The sequence below is a fragment of the Triplophysa rosa genome, linkage group LG2 (assembly GCF_024868665.1).
Source record: "Triplophysa rosa linkage group LG2, Trosa_1v2, whole genome shotgun sequence".
NCBI classification, from domain to species: Eukaryota; Metazoa; Chordata; class Actinopteri; order Cypriniformes; family Nemacheilidae; genus Triplophysa; species Triplophysa rosa.
Genome location: NC_079891.1, coordinates 3991167 through 4011512, shown reverse-complemented (window position 1 = coordinate 4011512; position 20346 = coordinate 3991167). Strand labels below are relative to the sequence as shown.

Here is a 20346-nt window from a genome sequence, read left to right as displayed (position 1 = left end):
TACAGTGAGGGAAATAAGTATTTGATCCCCTGCTGATTTTGTAAGTTTGCCTACTTACAAACAAATGAAGGGTCTATAATTTTTATGGTGGGTTTATTTTAACTGATAGACACAGAATATTAAAAAAAATCAGGGGAAAAAAATGTTATATAAAGGTTATAAATTGATTTGCATTTCAGTCAGTGAAATAAGTATTTGATCCCCTACCAACTAGCAAGAATTCTGGCTCCACAGATTGGTTATGTGCCTATATGGACCACAGATTAGTCCTGTCACTTTAAGAAAGTACTCCTAAATCAGCTTGTTATGTATATAAAAGATGCCTGCCAACAGAATCTGTATCTTCCAGTTCAACCTCTCCAACACCATGGTCCAGACCAAATAGGTTTTAAAGGATGTCAGCGACAAGATTGGAGACCTGCACAAACCTTGAATAGGCTACAGACAGAAGCTTGGTGAGAAGGAGACAACTGTTGGTGTGATTATTTGGAAATAGAAGATATACAAAATAACTATCAAATGCCCTTGTTCTGGAGCTCCCTGCAATATTTCCCCAATGGGGTAAAGATGATCATGAGAAATGTTAAAGATCAGCCCAGAACTACACGGAAGAAGCCTGTTAATGATTTCAAGACAGTTGGGAACACAGTTAGCAAGCAAAACATTGGTAACACATTGGTAACACGCTATGCCACAGTAGACTGAAATCCTGAAGCACCCGCAAGGTCCTCCTGCCCAAGAAGGCCCGCCTGGCTCGTCTTAAGTTTGACAATGAACATAAAAATGATTCAGAAAAGGCTTTGGCGAAAGTGCTGGCACTGCTGTGAGACCAAAATGGACTCCTGTGTTTGGAGGGAGAGAAATGCTGACTATGAGCCCAAGAACATCATGTCTACAGAGAAGCACAGTGTTGGAAACATTCTGCTTTAGGGCTTTTTCTCTGCTACAGGTATACAGGATGACTTCACCGCATTGAGGGGCTGAGGGACGGGCCCATGTACCGTAAAATCTTGGACGAGAACCTCCTCCCCTTAACTAGGTCACTGAAGATGGGTCATGGATGAGCCTTTAACATGACAAAGACGCAAAACATATTGCCAAGACAACCAAATAGTGGCTTAAGGAGAAGCACATTAAATGTCCTAGCCAGTCTCTAGACCCTAGTCCTATAGAACCTCTGTGAAGGAGGCTAAAACTCCAATTTGCTGAGCGACAGCCAAGAAACCTTAAAGATTGACAGAGGAGTGGACTAAATGTATCCGGACACATGTGCAAACCTGGTGACCAACTATCAGAAATGTCTGACCTCTGTGCTTGCCAACAAGGGTTTCTCCACAAAGTACAAAGTTATGTTTTGCTTGGGGATCAAATACTTATTTCACTGACTGAAATGCAAATCAATTTATAACCTTTATATAACATTTTTTTCCCCTGATTTTTTTAAATATTCTGTGTCTATCAGTTAAAATAAACCCACCATAAAAATTATAGACCCTTCATTTGTTTGTAAGTAGGCAAACTTACAAAATCAGCAGGGGATCAAATACTTATTTCCCTCACTGTATATACCAGTCTCACAGCACAGAAGACGCGATCCCGTGCTGGGCCGTAGCCAGATCTCGTGCTCATATGCGCCGGGGGTTTCGGTACCAAACGCTAAAAATGTCCCATTTCTTTACATCATAAATAATATTTTTGGTGGCACAGTGCGTGCCCGTCTGCTACGTCACTGCCCATATAACCAAAATGGGATGATCCCCATTGCATAACACCTCTGCGAAGATTCGACTGTGAGATTGGTAGTCGGATCAGGCTCCTCCTATCGAAGCATCGAATCTTCGACTATTCGGGGTCACCCTAATTCACTTCATACAAGTCTACAATAATCACCAAAAATAAGGCTCTTACATTTTTTCTCACGCAACGTAAAATAAAGCACATGTCATTCTTACGAAATGGGCCCGTGGCAGAAGCTCTCGATGGCCTGCAGCAGATGGGGTGGTGCCACGTCCTTGCAGAGGTAGTGAAGGGCGTCTGTGGTCAGTCTGTAGTAACCGTCGATCAGAGACACAAACGACAACGCCTCCATCGAGGAAGAGAACTCCAGCTCCTGATACAAAAAATGAACAATCGTAAAATAATCCGCTCTGTTCCAAAACCAGCATTTGGAACGCATTACAGATGGTAACTTTAAAACTCGGACTTACAAAAACCTCATTTTGGACAAATTCTAACAGATGTATTTCTGGCTCAATGTATTTGGCTACATAGATGAACATCTTTTCTATTTTACAGACTTACTAGAGTTTTGCCGTCTTGTCTGTTGATGGAGACGATTCGGTTCGTGTCGGTCCCCTCTTTGCTGGCCTGCCTGATACTGATATCCACAACTTCTGCAAAATCACAATACGTCTGCAGGTCCTGCTAAGAAAATACAGTCGTGTTACTAAAACTCCAGAAGGGATGAAACTAAAATAGCTTCTTTGAAAGTAAAAAAAAAACACTTGCAAGACAATTAATACAAATTCTGAAGATGACAATCTGTTTAAGAATTTTGCCCCAAAATTGGTACAGGCTTGGAACCACATGACGGTGAGTACATGACGACAGGATGCTCAGTTCTGGGAGAAATATTTTGCGAAGATCAAAATTATGAATGAATCACACAGTCACACAGAGAACTATTTGAGGTCTATCAATAAATTTGTAACAGCGTTACCCCGCAGGCACCGTAATAATAATAATATCTGTACACGGTTCTCAGAATTTCCAAAAAATCAAATCTAAAAATAGGCTTCGTAAATCAGACGGATGCGTTTCATCTGAAGCGAGCGCTCGGCCAAAAAACAAACAATCTCTCATAATACTTCACTTAAAAAAAACTTGTTATCAGTAACATTTAAATCTTGATAGAGTTTGAAGCATTTGATAAACGGCTGAAACAAAACCAAACAAGTGCCGTTTACCTCCAGCTGTGCGTCTTTATGTTGTTCACGGCACAACTGAACACCGTGGTCTGCAGAGACGACTATGGTGACCTGCTCGGCCGAGGGCTTTTTGACCTTGAAGCGTTCGGTGTAGAAGCCGGAGTCCAGAGACTCGAGGCTGATCAGGTACTTGAGCTTCAGGTCACGCGCCGAGGCTCGGCACTGGCTGAGCTGCTGGACCACCTTCCGGAAACGATGGCGAATGCGCTTCCTGGTGATGAAGTGGTAATCCTGGATACGTTCCCTCATGTCTTTAGGAAGGAAGGACTTGTAACTGAATGAAACAGATAAGAAGTGACGTATTAACAAGTGCATCAATATGAAAAGGCCTCAGAATGGTGTCTCTTGAAGAGCTAAACCTCAGACATGCTAACAACAGTACTCGTGTAAGGCCGACTGCAATTGATACCTAACTTCATTGTAGATGTCCAGCGGAGAGCACTGCTTCTCTTTGCCCGTCCTCATCATATCCAGCACTGCCATGCCGAGACACTCCTCCTGAATCTCGTGGTCACTGGATAACTTCACCCAGCCGTTTACGAAGTCGCTCCTCCACTACATACACAAAACACAGAGGGGAAAACCACATCAATATGACAAAGTCAGGAGAAAGAGAGGTTTTGAATGTTAGGACAGTAACACTAGCTGTTCCAACTAAGGCTTAACCCCGGGTTGGCATCATATTGCCCCCTGGGTTAGTCTCAGCATTAAAGGAAAAGTTCACCTCAAAATCAAAATTGCGTTATTTTTTTACTCATTCTTCCAAATATCTTTCTCTGTGTTCATCAGAATAAAGTCACTTATACAGGTATGAAATTACATAAGGGTGAGTAAATGATGACAACATTTTCATTCCTTTAAGTGTTGTTTGTAACCATGGCTTATGAAGGCCAGTGCAGGAACACAATTTAAAGGGATAGTTCACCCAAAAATTAACCTCAAGTTGTTCCAAATCTGTATAAATGTCTTTGTTCTGTTGAACACAAACAAAGATATTTGGAAGAATGTTAGCAAATGAGATTTCTGGGGCACCACTGACTACCAACAACTCTTAAATTGAAGAACTCTGTGACTGAAAAGAAGTACAAATAATAAAATACAACTAAACATGTCACTTAATTTACATTTTTCATTTTTGTACTCCTCTCACAAAAGTCTACGATAACAATAAAACACTTCAACTTAATTCTTGTCTGTTTCCGTTTATGAAACTAACATTGCTTTATTTCATTTTTTTCTGAAATGTTAAATAAATGGTCTTTATCTTGTGTCTGTAGGATTAAAAGAAGTGGTTTGATTTTTGCTGCAACTTCAATAAAAAAGTTAAAAATCGTATGAGTGCATTCTACTCTAAAGATGTATATGTATTTGCAGTTTTTTGTTAGTAAAGAACTCAATCAGATATACAGTATATCACATATATTGGTTGATTTATTCATTTTTTTATGTTTTGGGTTTTTAAAAACAAGTACAAGTCGTGTTGAACGTCATTTTACCTAGGTGAAATGACCACAGTTTTAACGTAAGACAAGCACTCGGGTTGAATGGTATTTACGTTTGGTTTTCACAGAGTGAACGACTTCAACATGAGTTTAGCATGTGTCAGAGTTTAGCATCACTGTTAGCATACATACTCCATGTAGACTACAGTCTGTACAGTATGATGCGTGTGCACGCGTGTGCAGTCAGCGGATATGAGAGATGCGCGTCATATCTCAAACCATCCTCATGAACCCCCAACCCCCGCGCTCACACCGGGGGTTCATGTTGTGCATTTTCTTTCCCCAGCACAACAACATATTTCCACTAAATTATGAAAATAAAAGATTAGTAAAAGTCGAAAATTTTATATTTAAGTCAAGTCAATATACGTAAGCCTAACTTAAAATTACACGTGACCATTTAATGGTTTTAGTTGTATTAAAATTACACAATAATCACAAATACGTCGCCAAAACATGCTTTTTCAGTACTCTAGTACTTCAGTATTCCAGTACTCTCTGTTCTGCATTTATTTGACTAATCAATAACTGTCTGTCTGTCAAAAAAATAAATAAATAAATATTGTTGTTCAATTTCTCCTTTGCTTACTCCAGCTGTAATCCTCCTAGTAGCATGGCCTTAAACTAACAGAACTGTTTAGCGTGCTGACAAAATGTTTATATGCTCTCCTACTTGTAAGTTGCTTTGGATAAAAGCGTCTGCCAAATGAATAAATGTAATGTATTTCAGTATCTCCTACAGTATAAACACACTTTACAGCAGTTTATTCTTTTGACATTCATTTGTCAACACCAACCATTACTGATCAGTTACAGTTATAAGTAACCATTATATATGGTTTAATAATGTGTAGAGAATGATTAAAAACAAGAAAACAATAACAGATTTACCAACGTGATATAGAGGCTATCCATTGTTCAATAAAAATAAAATAAGTTTTAAACTTTTATCAGGAGTGGACTTTGAACTCTGGTGTGTGATACCTGAGAGTTGCCCAACTTGCCCTGACGTATTCCTTCAGTGGCGTAACTTTGTTTTGAAAAGTGGTGGGGACAAAAACACTTAATACTTCAATAAATTGTTTCTGTAATAACTCGTTGGGAATATTTATCATATATAGTGGACGGTCCATCCATTGTTGGAAACAGATGACACATGCACACTTTCACACTAGAGTTCTGATCGATCCGCGTGTTGAACTGATGAGGTGAAACTGATGCCATTACTGTTTATTGCTAAGAGCTTAAGCTCATGTATATGGTAATGCGTGGTGCATCAATGTAAAAAAAAAAAGGCTTGTTTGACTTTATGCGGCGGTGCGCACAACCACCTGGCATATCAAAGTACTGCAAGAGCAATTCAAAAGCAAACAGAGCAGTCGACTCTCTCTCGCAGTGCTGCCGACCGCTCTAAACGACGCCGCATGACGGGTATGTTTGAGTCAGAAATGCGCAGAAGCTGCGCAATAGGCTATACTAAATATGATTTGGTTTACATGAACCTTCCCTGCAAAGTGAATGAACATAATTTAATTTGTACGGAGCCCTTTTAGGGACATGGTGGTGGAAAACAATGAGAGGGAATAAAAAAATATTTTTTAAAGCTTTTGCGTTATCTCGCAAAACTTTTGCGTTCCCCCGAGAAACATTGCGTTCCCTCGCAAACATATTTGCGTTCCCTCGCAAACATATTTGCGTTATCTCGCAAAACATTCAAACGTCCTGTTGTCCCGCTCCGTACATTAACAATGGAGCGGTTCATAGTAGATTCCCAATAACTCGTGAGCTAAACGTTGTTATAACACAAATAACACATAATTCCTTAGATTAGGATCTACAACCCAGTCTTCCTCAAAACGAAAATATAAATTGATATCATCTGAGCAGGCGACATGGACAAGTCCAAAGGAACCGTCTGCAAAGTGACTGTAAATCCGAAAAGCGTTACTACAAAAATAGTCATTAATAACTTAAATGTTACACACTGAAGTCTCACCAAATTCAGTTTACACATTAATGCTCTCCTGCTGAATTTAAACTGGTTTTACACTGCGTTCCAAATTATTATGCAAATGATATCTTTCTCTGGTTTTCCTAATTTGTCGATGCAAATGACAGTCAGTATAATTTTCAAGTAATCAACAGTTAGGGTACATTTGGAATTTTATTGAACAAACCTCCCACTGACAACAGTATTTATTAAAAAAATGAAAAACTCAAAATGCACTGTTCCAAATTATTATGCACAACAGAGTTTGAAAACATTTCATAGGTTGTAAAAAACTGAAAATGGTCATTTGTTGAATTTGCAGCATTAGGAGGTCATATTTACTGAAATCAAAAGCTATTTCAATCAAAAACATCCTAACAGGGCAAGTTACATGTTAACATAGGACCCCTTCTTTGATATCACCTTCACAATTCTTGCATCCATTGAACTTGTGAGTTTTTGGATAGTTTCTGATTGAATTTCTTTGCAGGATGTCAGAATAGCCTCCCAGAGCTGCTGTTTTGATGCTAACTGCCTCCCACCATCATAGATCTTTCGCTTGAGGATGCTCCAAAGGTTCTCAATAGGGTTGAGGTCAGGGGAGGATGGTGGCCACACCATGAGTTTCTCTCCTTTTATGCCCATAGCAGCCAATGACACAGAGGTATTCTTTGCAGCATGAGATGGTGCATTGTCATGCATGAAGATGATTTTGCTACGGAAGGCATGGTTCTTCTTTTTGTACCATGGAAGAAAGTGCTCAGTCAGAAACTCTACATACCTTGCAGAGTTCATTTTCACACCTTCAGGGACCCTAAAGGGGCCCACCAGCTGTCTCCCCATGATTCCAGCCCAAAACATGACTCCGCCACCTCCTTGCTGACGTCGCAGCCTTGTTGGGACATGGTGGCCATCCACCAACCATCCACTACTCCATCCATCTGGACCATCCAGGGTTGCACGGCACTCATCAGTAAACAAGACTGTTTGAAAATTAGTCTTCATGTATGTGTGGGCCCACTGCAACCGTTTCTGCTTGTGAGCATTGGTTAGGGGTGGCCGAATAGTAGGTTTATGCACAACTGCAAGCATCTGGAGGATCCTACACCTTGAGGTTTTCGGGACTCCCGAGGCACCAGCAGCTTCAAATACCTGTTTGCTGCTTTGCAATGGCATTTTTGCAGCTGCTCTCTTAATCCGATGAATTTGTCTGGAAGAAACCTTCCTCATTCTGCCTTTATCTGCACGAACCCTTCTGTGCTCTGAATCAGCCACAAATCTCTTCACAGTACGATGATCTCGCTTAAGTTTTCGTGAAATATCTAATGTTTTCATACCTTGTCCAAGACATTGCACTATTTGACGCTTTTCGGCAGCAGACAGATCCTTTTTCTTTCCCATATTGCTTGAAACCTGTGGCCTGCTTAATAATGTGGAACGTCCTTCTTAAGTAGTTTTCCTTTAATTGGGCTCACCTGGCAAACTACTTATCACAGGTGTCTGAGATTGATTTCAGTGATCCAAAGAGCACTGAGACACAATACCATCCATAAGTTTAATTGAACAATATAAAATTAAATGTTTACGACACTTAAATCCAATTTGCATAATAATTTGGAACGCAGTGTAGTTATACTACAGTATGTAGCACTGAAGTTAATGACTATTATTAGTAGCCTAATGATATTCTGGTTTTGCACTTGCAGACGATCCCTTCGGTATTGTCTCAGCCGGCTCCCGCCTGAGATCAATAAAAGGCTCGATTTGTGGAAAATTAAGTTAAAGTTCATTGTTTACGTTACATAGAATGAGGTGCAATTTGTATTATAAGAACGTTTAGCTCACGAGTTATTGGTCCGGGAATCTGCGACTATAGACTGGAGCTAGTCTTAAATTCTGCCAGCAGGACATTAAACATGAAGTGTTTGCGAGATAACGCAAAAGTTTTGCGAGATAACGCAAAACCTTTAAAAAAATATTTTCTCTTCCCTCTCATATTTTTTCCACCCCATGTCCCTAAAGGGGCTCCTTAATTTGTGCCGCCATAGTTTCAAAACGAACCAAAAACAATTTATAGGCTACTTCTCATAACAACAAATCATTGTACTGTCTGTTTCCCATGTTGATTTATTTGTCGCGGCCACACTATCCAACCATGAATAGATTTTTCGTGATACCCATTACATTTTAATTTTACTATATAAAACAGCTTAAATCATTGTAGAGTTGCGAGTGCACAGCGCCTCTCTCTCTCACTCATGTTGCGTGCAGCGTCTATTGTGTGGGCCTATTGTTAATGTAAATGTGTATTTCAGTAATATAACCAAGTTGGAGGGTTTCGGTAACCAGCATTTATATTCAAATACGAATTCAGTGTCTGAAATATTGATAACCAATCGATATTAAATCGAATTGAAACTATGAAAATATGAATCGAATCGGCAACCTGTTCACAATACCCAGCCACACCTATTAACATATATATTAACAAGCCTGTGACTTTATGAATGACGCAGTCACTGTCAATTATCAAATTACTGTAATACCGGCATAACAAAAGCATCTATCAATACATACATAATGCCAAGCCTACACAAGACAAGATATAACTACATTCTCAACCAGGGGTTTTAAACGACTCGCGTGTCTGTGTCGGCCTGCCTTTTTTCCAGGGCGCGGCGTTTAATAAAATGATGAACACACTAAGCAAGTTATACAGGTATAAAACGCATTTAAACTACTAATTCAGTAAGTCAGTCAATGCATACCGGAAATGCTGCTGGAAGACGAAAAGGCGCCAGAAAAATAAAAGCCGCTCAGTGGAGTCAACGCCGGCATGAGTTTTCTTCATCGTTCGGTTTGTAAATAAGGGCATTTATTCGTGCAGATATACAGAGCCATGATTCACTTTCACACACTGTAAAACCCAAGACAAGAATGTCTCTTCTTCAAGAATATCCTATGGAAGGCAATCCAGGCCAAAGTGCAATTCACTTACACATGGGTGGAATCAATTACGCAAGTAAGACTAAGTTCAGGCCACATGAAACAGACGTTGCCACGGGAAATTTTCTGAACTTTCATCCAGCAGAAGAACAACTAATAAAGTAGCTCACTCAAAAATTCCCTCATCATTTGTTCACCCTCATGCCATCCCGAGTGTGTATGACATCCTTAATTCAGTTCAAGAGTTTTCTTTATAAAAATATTGGTCACTTTACATACTTGTATAGCTCCACGAAACACAAACAAAATAATAGTAGTAAATCCCTTTGGGTTAATAAATGTCTTCTCAAGCTATTCATATTTTGAGCCAAAACCAAAGCCAAAACAAGCACTAAATTCAAATATGGTTTCAAGAATACCTTCAAAACTCGTTGATTCTTGTCACAAGACTCGCTAGAACGAATGAGATTTGAAGCTATTGGTATTTATCTGCCATATTTAACTTAGTGCTTGTCTTGGTTCCAAGTTTCGTTAAATACGCTCAAAATATTAAACATTGTTGACAACATTCAGAATTAACAACATTTAAGGTGAATGTGAATAGGCACGTCACTAAAAAATAAAACCGTGTTTTAACATAAAATAAAAATGAAGAAAATAATTTAATAAGCTTCTAAAACGCACAAACAAATTGAAAAATATATGCTCAACCAATAGGACTAAACAGACAACATATAAAAAAACAATTGACATAATGGTATCACGACATATCTTTATACCCCTAGTTATGATAGATTTGTGCTTTTAAAGCTTTTATTTAAACCAATACATGTATAGGACAGATTTTCTATTAAAAAACAACTGTTCCACTTAATACAGGAAGTCATATACATCTGGGATGGCATTAGGGTGAGAATGTTCATTTGTGGGTGAACTACACGTTTAAATGTGAGGAAGACTTACCTGAGCAAAGAGATAAGCCATGACATTGTCATCCAGCACAGGACTCTCCGATCCCTTAGTAACTCCATAGCGGTACGCCCGAGACGCCCCACAACTGTACCAGCCAGGAAAATAGTACCTGTACAGGTGGATATTGACAAAACTGAATTAAAATACAGACCGTCATCAGCTTGATTCGCTTACACAAAATGAGCTTGGTGCATTACCTAATTCTGTACAACAAATTCTCATTGGATGCTTCATCTAAGTGCAGAATGTGATTGGGCGATAACCAGATGCCTTCATCTTCCTTGTACAACCCAAACAGGCTACAGTAGACTGGCGAAACTCCTGGTGGAGAACACATGAACAAAAACAGGTAAAGGTGAGACAAGACAGTCCGATACAAAGAAGTCTTACAGTCAATTCATGAACATAAGCCCAAAAGCTTCAAATATTTTTATTGCATTGTAAATTTCCCTCTGTAAAAACGCCGTACTTCGTTTTAAAAATTCACACTCAAGGTGAAAAGGTCTTTATTAGCACACAGTATTAGCAATTGCGTCAAAAACATCATTTCCATTACGCAGATTTAAAAACACAAAACCTTTGGGACTCTTTATGCCGTAGCGTTACGTCACCACATTAGACATTAGCTGTTTACATTATTATTTTGTATGTGTTTCGTGGAGCTATACAAGTATGTAAAGTGACCAATATTTTTATAAACTCTTAAACTGAATTAAGGATGTCATACACACTCGGGATGGCATGAGGGTGAACAAATGATGAGGGAATTTTTGAGTGAGCTACTTTATTAGTTGTTCTTCTGCTGGATGAAAGTTCAGAAAAAAGGATTCATCAGGCTCAAATTGTGAAAGAGTGGTTCAGGGAGCATGAGACATCATTTTCACACATGGATTGGCCACCACAGAGTCCAGACCTAAACCTCATTGAGAATCTCTGGAGAAGACTTTGGACTTGGACTAGGACTTGCATTATTGCATTGCATTGCACTATGATCTATTCCTATTAGCACGTGCATGTTGGATCCACGGTTTAAGAGTTTGCTGTTTCTACCAGAGAAAACCAGAGAGGAAGCCAAAGCCCATCTCTCCGATTTATTGCATGACAACGAGACAGAGCATTCAGAAGCTTCAGGTGAGTTAATAATCCATAGTCGACGTTATTTGATTTTTAAACTCCTCATGTTCCGTTTTTATGAATATCTCACTGTCACAACAGGTGAAAAGGAGGGTGCCGACTGCAATGTGGCAAACAGTGCGTTGCCCATTGTGCCTAAAAACCAAGGCTCGAGGCTGACCTCGAGGAGCTCGTTGGATGTCAATACAAAAGCCGCAATCCTACGTCAAAGAGGCCAACTACCCGTGAAGATGAGGTTCAAGATTATTTTCAAATGCGGGACATTCCCACAATGGGTAATCCTCTCGAATGGTGGGCATGTAATGAACACCGGTTTCCTCGGATATCCAAGCTGGCTAAATCATATCTTGCTGTCCCTGCCACCAGTACACCAAGTGAAAGAATTTTTTCCTTGGCTGGCAACACCGTCACGAGGCAAAGATCAAGCCTACATCCCTGTCATGTCGATGCGCTTATATTTCTTACTGCAAACCAGCGATCCAAGAGCTCGACCAAAGACTGTGTGTGGCAAGAGGACGTAAACAATGACGGCGATGACTTGTGTTAGTCTATTTCACACATTCTAACCGGTTAAAGTAAGATTCAATTTGTTATTGTTTTTACTGTTGGAAACTTATTAAATGAAATTCGAGTAATTCGAGTATTGTTTTGATAAGAAATCGACTAGCAAAAATCAGTAGTCGTGCAACCCCTACTTTGCGCAGGGTCGGACTTTCCCATCATCAATACAAGATAAAAAAAGAGGACATTCTGGACATTGCAGAAGCTTATCGAAACGATGCCACAGCGAGTACGTGCAGTAATCAAAGCTAAAGGCGGTCCAACTAAATATTAGAGAGTGTGACTTCTTTTTGGACGGGCAGTGTTAATCCTTTTTGTACAGAACAGAACCAAAAAGAACTAAAAGTGCGCATCTAATAGAGAGTGAAGAGTGATGAAGACCCTCAGTACAGACCATACTTCATGTTGTTGATTATTGGTTTCTAAAACACAAAAAATTGACATAATCGAGCAGCGCTAATGAAAATGACTTACCGCACTCTTTGGCGGCATCGATGATGAGCTGTTCAGTGATGTACTGTCCTTGTGGGTAACAGAGGGGGCCGCTGTGGTAGAAATGGATTTGAAGAACTGTGGATTGCTTCACGCCAAGGTCCTCATGGTGGACGTCGCCGTTCTGGTGAAGCAGTTCACAGGCTGCTGTCTCCATGTCCATCACAGAGACACAAGCGACAAGACACGATGGGGCAACATTCACCTGGAGGAGAAAACACCAGAAAACTAAGTTTGCTTACCAGTGGGTGACTGAAAATGCTGCGGCATATTGCTGTATGATAATGAATCACAAATATCACTGTGAACTGTACACACATTCACAAAGCTTACAATTACAACAGTGTGTGTCAGTTTCATGCTGACTCACCTTGTGTCCTGACAGTCACAGCGAGTTAACAAGAACCAGTCATTCAAAGCATGGATATGACTTTCGTCTGTGGAACACAAAAGCAGATATTTTGAGAAATGTTTGAATTTGTGTTCATAACAATGGACGTCAATCAAGTTCAATGTTGTTTGGTTACCAACATTTTTCAAAATATCTTTCTTTGTGCAAGGTAGAGAACACAATGATGTTTATTATGATCCTTTTTTGTGTTACCGAATTATATGTTTTATAATTAAAATCTGTACTGCCATGATGTTTCAGTGGTTTCGTGAGAACCACCCAGATGTTTTTCCTCTGGACTGGTCTTTTATTGTGCAACCATTTCAGATGAAAACCCATCCGAGCTGAATTACAAACAATCCAAACGCCCCTTAAACTACCGACCACTGCATGGGTATTATTACTAAAATATGTTTTAATTAAGGCGCCTGTTTCAATTGGTTGCTGCTATTTTTATCAGATTGCCTAACAGGTATAAACTGGTGTGCTCACATTTGACGGTCTCATGACCTGATTATCAACTTATAGTCAATGCCGCACACTATTAATAGCTGTTCTGGTTGATTTGGGAGCTTTATTTGAAACCATTAACAGTAAAGTCTAAGTAGAAAGTCAAGTTTGCAAAGCTATAAGAGGAACTGACTATTGGGGAACTGCTATAATAATAATGCTGAGAGTTTCATCATTGTTTGCTATGGCAACATCAAATTGAACAAAAAAACACGACACAAAGGCCATTTAGAGAATTATGAAATCTACTCCAAGAAATAAACGCCTTGGCTTTAGCTAAACAGATTACTTCTGCTTTCAGTTAGAGCTCACAGTTTAATACCTTTCCAGCTTACATGAGACGTTTTTGTTGGTTGTGTTATTGACCAACAAATGTCATACGGGGCAGACATCACAGACAGACATTGACTCAATGTGAATATTGCATTACAGATGATGAACTTTGATGGTGTTTATTTTTTATCATTGTTTGCACCGCTGGATTCTCTTCAGATACTATATGTAGGCGTCTCTTTGGCATACTTCACGTTGCAGCCAATTATACCACGGTCTAACATATTTTTAACTAAAAAAGGTTATTCAAAGAAAATGCAGGGAAATACTTGATTTGATGTGTCGTGAAATGACCGCAGCTTGAAAAGCGGCCTCTGTATGACAGACGGTTTAGAGGTTGAAAAGAGTAAAAAGGGCTTCGAAATGTCAACCAAAAAGTTACGTTGTTTCACAAGAGGAGCGAGTTACAGTAGGGCTGTCACGATTATGAAATAATCGTCTCATCGCGATTGTTTGACCTCATCGCGATGGTTTCAGATCATCGCAATTATCACACATCTCTATAGAAGACACTAGGGGGAGCTGTAGTGCATCTACATATTGCATATTTTATTGTATGTATTGTAACTAAAGCATGGTAATACTTGTAAAATGTACCACCACAACACAATCACTTAAAAAAAAACTAAAGCATATACCATAAAAATAACCTGCAGTACAATTTTATATTATTTCAGTGTGAAAACCAGTCTACCAAAATCTCATTAACATAGAAGTAAACTTTTATTGTAGTCTTGCAAGTGAGAAAAAAACGGACTAGAAGCTTTTCTATGACTGATAGCATTTTAATGGTGGCTTCAATTCACACCTGATCAATTTACAAGTATTTGGCGGTTGTATTATTGACAGGTAAAAGCCTAAACCTTAAATATACGATGACCCATTTTTTTCTGATGCATTTCCAAGAAAAACAACATAGTCTTTATATTCAGAACAATTTGGTCGTTTCAAAGCTGAATAAAAAATGTATGAGAATTAAAAGTCTAAGCTCTAAAACAGACAATTAATCGCCATAATCGCAATGATTTATTAGACAATTGTGACCCTGGATCACAAAGTCAGTCTTAAGTAGCACGGGAACATTTTTAGTAAAAGACAAAATACATTGTGTGGGTCAAAATGATCGATTTTTCTTTTATGCCAAAAATCATTAGGATATTAAGTAAAGATCATGTTCCATGAAGATATTTTGTAAATTTCCTACCTTAAATATATAAAAACTTTATTTTTGTGAGTGGATGGTCTGCCACAGTGCCCCTGATTAACAACTTCAAAGGCAATTTTCTCAATATTTTGATTTTTTGCGCTCTCAGATTCATGAGTTTTAAACGGTTGTATCTCAGCCAGATATTGTCCTATTCTAACAACTCATATATCTATAGAAAGTTTATTTATTCAGCTTTCAGATTATGTAAAAATCTCAATATCGAAAAATTGACCCATAAGACTGGTTTTGTTGTCCAGGGTCACAATTAATCGTCAGCCAAATTTCATAATCGTGACAGCCCTAAGTTACGGCATTAGGGCCTGATCAGACAGATCGGATCTTTTGCTGTTAGACGCACCTCTTTTGAATTGTTTTCAGTTGGCAGGGAACGTTTTGCACTCTGCTTATGCGCGCCGGGCACCTTGCGTTCTTGCCGCGCCTCACGTTTTAGGAGGAGCACTCTGAGCGCCTGAAGTTGAAAAAAAAACCCTCAACTCTGAGCAGAAAAGCGCTTTTGACGTCATGCTCCTTTTTCCCATTGTCTAATCGAATGAAAGGATTGAATGAAAGGGCCTTCCGATGTGGTGACGGAACTTTACAGTTGCTTGAATCGTCCGTAGACAGCAATGATGATGGAGAAACTTGTGTTGGCTGACGCGGGTTAACCGAGCAAGGTCAGAGCAAGCACCCTCTGCTTGTACCTTTTTAAAGTTTCTGATAACCTAGCAACATAAAAAAACGCTGCACGCTGCTCTTTTCAAAGAGTCAACCAAAAGAGCAGCACGGCGCGCCTCACGTTTTCGAACAGAAAAGGAGCGTTCTGTGTGATCGCCCGCTTATGACTGTAGAGACTAAATGTTTTTCCTTGGAATAACACGCACCAATGAAACCAGAAATTGTACTAATAAGTAGGGCAAATTGTAGGATTTTTTTCTTGCGGTTTCAATGTATTTTATTAGTCATCTGTCTTTCACAGCCGTTTCACATTTTTCTCTGACAGTTAAACTGGCCATTATTTCCACTGGGTCTTATTGTACTCCTATCTTTAGTTTTAGTGTTGAAATCACAGCATCTATCTATCCATCTATCTATTACAGCGATGCCATAGAACGATCTTCCAAAACTTTTTATATAGACTCTTTAAAGGTTTTTGACTAAAATGGCCTTTGGGTCAACAGAAAGTGGACAAAAAAACATTATTTTTAACAGGGTTTGACCCCTTTAAAGTGAAAGAACCAACAAAAAATATTGATAGCAGATACAACATAAAGAAATGCACAGGTCAACAACTTCAGCATCTCCACAAAAACAAGTTTGCCTGATAACGAACCACATGTGAGCTGGAAAACAAACCACATTATACAATGTTCACAAAACCGAGTTAAACGTCCTTGTAAATGTAAATACAAGACAACAGAGAAGCTGTAGAAACTGACTTCCTGAGGACATGTTTTTACTCTTAAACATCTTTTTTTTTTTTTAAGTACGGATGTGGACTCGGTCTCCAAAGTGCAAACTAACCACGAAACGTTACTTAGATGCGAATACGGATACTAGAATGTGAAAAACATTACATGGTGGAAAGCACAAACTGTCGAAAGTCTCTTTAAGTTCTCTTTCAGAGAAATCCTTAAATAAGTATGCGAATTATTCACGAATCGTGGTGAAATACTCATACTTTTGTATTCGATTAATGGATTAACAATCACTTTATTTCGACAGTGTAGCGCAGTGGTTCTCAAACTTTTTCGTTGTAAGGCCCCCTTTGTGTAGAGTGCATTGCTTTGCGGCCCCCCAAATAAAGACTTATAATCTTAAATGTAACATTTTTATTTAAACAAAAACATATTCGGTTATACAATGCTGAAACATCAATTCTTTTGTCTGGTGGTCTTATTTTTCTGATGTTTGATTGCATACAATCTATGATCAATTTCTATATTTCATAAAATGCCACAAAATCTGTGGCCCCCCTGGATCCATCTCGCCCCCCCCCAGGGGCCACGGCCCCCAGTTTGAGAACTACTGGTGTAGCGAACAAGACAAATACACAGGAAAATCAACATTATAGATCATAGCATTTATTATATCTGCAACAACAGCCTTGCATTTGTGTTTCTAAAGCACATTTGTTAAAGAACAATGTCTCGCGTGGAGAGAAATACTCACTTGATTGGTGTTGCCGAGCTAGCGTGCGCTGCTAGCCAACTCGCGCGACGAGAACTTTACTCAAAACTTCAAATATCCCAGCCAAATATTCGTTTAACCCATGCTGCTGTCCATACTCGACATATGTGCTTTACTTGAGGGTCGGTCGTTCGTCCATCTCGTTGGTGGTCGTAACATTTAACTCGTAGCACGGCTCGCTAAGACGTTAGGGTCAAGTTTAGAAGACTAGCTGTGCGTTAGCATGTGCACATTGTGCAGCCGCTGCTGCTTTTATTTACAAAACATGACCGCCGAAGCCTCGCATACATGCGTGCGGTGTCCACCTCGATGCGATGATGTTTTCTTCAATAAAGCCACTTGATGCGTGCGTTACGGAAGCGACATATCCCGAGTTCATCAGTCATGTGAAGTGACAGCTTGCGGGCATGCTAACTCACCCAACTGTCAGCGCAGCATTTGCATGTCATCAAAGACCATTTACGTTTGATGTTAAACGTTGGTTATCCTTTCAGAAAGACGTAAATTTGGAGTATCAATTTTCACCACGCACTCGTTATGTTCACCACGCCATCTTTATCTTCCTGCTGTCAACACAGGCAGATGGCGCCCTGTAGTTACCGCAGACACGCCACTAGGTCTCGACGATGGGGCGTGTCTCAAAACTTAATGAACTGCGGGGATGAGATCTGTTTGGTTACTGACATTCATCCAAATTTCTTCCTTTGTGTTTATCAACGTATACAGCTTTGGAACAATCTGAGGGCAAGTAAATGATGACATAATTTTTGTGTGAGCTATCCCTTTAACAAACTTAAAATAAGGTAAAAACAAGACATTTCCTAGTTTTTGTTTATTTTTTAATAACGGATGTGCAACTTTCTAATGTCTAGATGTGGAATATTTTACCTGCTCCAGCAGTCGATTTGTGTTCGTATCAAATATACAAAATTCAATAATTAGAAAAATTATAATAAAAAAAGTAAAATTGTAATCCTCAAAACACTTCCAATATATTTCTTAGGTGTTTTAAATGTTAATTCTATATTTTTTATTGGCTAAAAGTGTTCAACTGACAAGGAAAATCTGCAGTACCGTTTACAATTTTCCAAAATAAGAATAGTATTATTTTTCATCATTTACATTTTTATGAAAAGCCTATAATTATGGTTGTTTAATTGCCAGTTTCAGACTATAGGTCAGCATGTTTAATACACCTCTCTTTTTTCTTTTGCATAAAAAAATATTTCCTAATTCCTGTACGTAAATCATCTTCTGAAATAATGGACTGAAAAGATGACAACTGGCCGCAGATACCTGCAAAGGCTACTACAGGTTAGTGGCTACCTATTTTGGGGCATCATAGGTTGAGCTCATTCAGAATGCATCCCAAGATTCCTCGAAATGCTAATCAGACAGCTCTCTCGGTTTTGAATGCAGACGGTGTGTAACAGTAGACTGAACACTGACTGACCCTTACCTGTATCACCTCCATCAGATTACAATCAATTATTAACTCTACATGCTTACAGCTCCAGTCATTTAGATTTTGTGTCGACTATATGTGGTCATTTAGAATAGCATGTTTTTGGCTGAGTGACTTTGATAGATCATTTCAAGGAAGTGAAAGTAGGACGGTGAACTTGCCTGAGTGGTGTTTGACCTCTCAGTTTGGTTTAGCTAAAAGCAAAGGCTGTTTGGTACACACATGGTCCAATGCTTTTTTAAACCATACCGTGCCTGAAAAGACTTTGTTTATTTTCTCTGGGTCAACAAAATGTCAATTCAATCCTCTCAACCAAATACCAGATAACTGATGAATACATCAATAGCAGATTAAAAATAAACAAAGTTTTAAAGATTTTGCTTTTAGAAAATGTATCTACAGTATGTGAAATGATCATTTAGGTGATCTAAGCGGTAACATCAGCCATGTCAGATTATAATATTTTTTGCAATTTATAATGAAATGCTTAAGGAGAAACAGATAGATAGAAAACAGACGAATGATTATTTATTGTTTATTTATTTAGTGGTCTGGACATTTCATTTATGTAGGAATTACATTACACTAGGGTTACAAAATATCAAACAAGTAGGCAATTTGTAAGCAAGGACATCACAGACATGTCATAAAAGTTTTTTTTAAATGATTTTTAAGAAATCTCACCCAATAAAAAAGACATTAAAAGTGAAAATACCAACAGAATAAATGTTTATGTTGCCTAATAACACCATACAGTAGTGGGCAAAAAGGGTTGTCCATCTTTTTTTCTTTTTTCATCACTTTTGGCTACTGTATGGGATTTCTTTCTTTAGTCACTAGAGGGAGCCAGTTTCCTTTTAATATTCAGATATCTTCTACAATCCTTGGGAAAAGAGAACATTCTCCATTTCTACCATTATAGAATAACAACTGGAACCACGGTCTATAGTGTCAGCTGTGTCTACAGGAATCTGGTGGATTTAATACAACAGGGAGGGGCAGATTTACAAGAATCGTTTTACTGAACCTTCAGAAAGTACCATGCAAAGCTACTATAGTGTAGTATTGAGGGTTACTACAGTGCAGCTTCTGACATCATGATCAGTGTTGCCTTTTCCTGGGGATATCCTTCACAAACACAGAGCCTGAGAGCTGGACGGGAACAGGAAAGCGTTCACTCGGAGGAGGGTGGGTGACATTAAAGTTTGCCTTCAGACATGATTTGTTATATATAAACAGCGTTTGGGGTGATGCACTGACAACGGCAAATATGTGTATGCATAGACGATAAGCATATTTTGCTTTTATTATTCCATATCTGGTCTTTCTCTCGACTATGTATTTAGCTGTCTCTGTTCTCAGCATGGCTCGTGTCTGAACTCATGATCGTGAGCAAGTGTAGCTCCTGCCCTACAGCTGTTGTGGTTCAAGGTCAGGAAGCAGCTTGGTTCCCACACAAAGGTATAGATCAAACACCCAGACCAGTACAGACTCACCGAGTTGCACACAACCGCACAAATGCCAGTCACGCAGGCACAAAGTACAGTGAACAAATACACACCAAGACAAACAGGACATTCCTACTGTCTGACGCTAAAAACCAACTGATTTACAGTCTCTGTTTCCACTTAAACCAATGGGTGAGCTCACCCGTGTCAATCTGGATCAT

General features: G+C 39.0%; 1 protein-coding gene across 3 annotated transcripts in view; it reads right to left on the bottom strand.

Annotated features, from left to right (window-relative positions):
* jak2b (Janus kinase 2b) overlaps positions 1 to 17816 on the bottom strand; it is a 24501-nt gene extending 6685 nt beyond the window's left edge. Inside the window, exons 1-9 of one of the 3 annotated variants that reach the window (XM_057354678.1) lie at positions 17195 to 17816; positions 12955 to 13021; positions 12567 to 12789; positions 10595 to 10718; positions 10389 to 10506; positions 3397 to 3542; positions 2967 to 3261; positions 2302 to 2424; positions 1953 to 2110 (exon numbers count right to left, since the gene is read on the bottom strand). In XM_057354678.1, coding sequence (XP_057210661.1) covers positions 1953 to 2110; positions 2302 to 2424; positions 2967 to 3261; positions 3397 to 3542; positions 10389 to 10506; positions 10595 to 10718; positions 12567 to 12747 — 1145 coding nt within the window. In that variant the 5' untranslated portion in view covers positions 12748 to 12789; positions 12955 to 13021; positions 17195 to 17816. The remainder of the gene's footprint in view (positions 1 to 1952; positions 2111 to 2301; positions 2425 to 2966; positions 3262 to 3396; positions 3543 to 10388; positions 10507 to 10594; positions 10719 to 12566; positions 12790 to 12954; positions 13022 to 17194) is intronic. The other 2 variants (XM_057354693.1, XM_057354685.1) reach the window with 2 other exon arrangements.
* Between the last annotated feature and the right edge of the window lie 2530 nt (positions 17817 to 20346).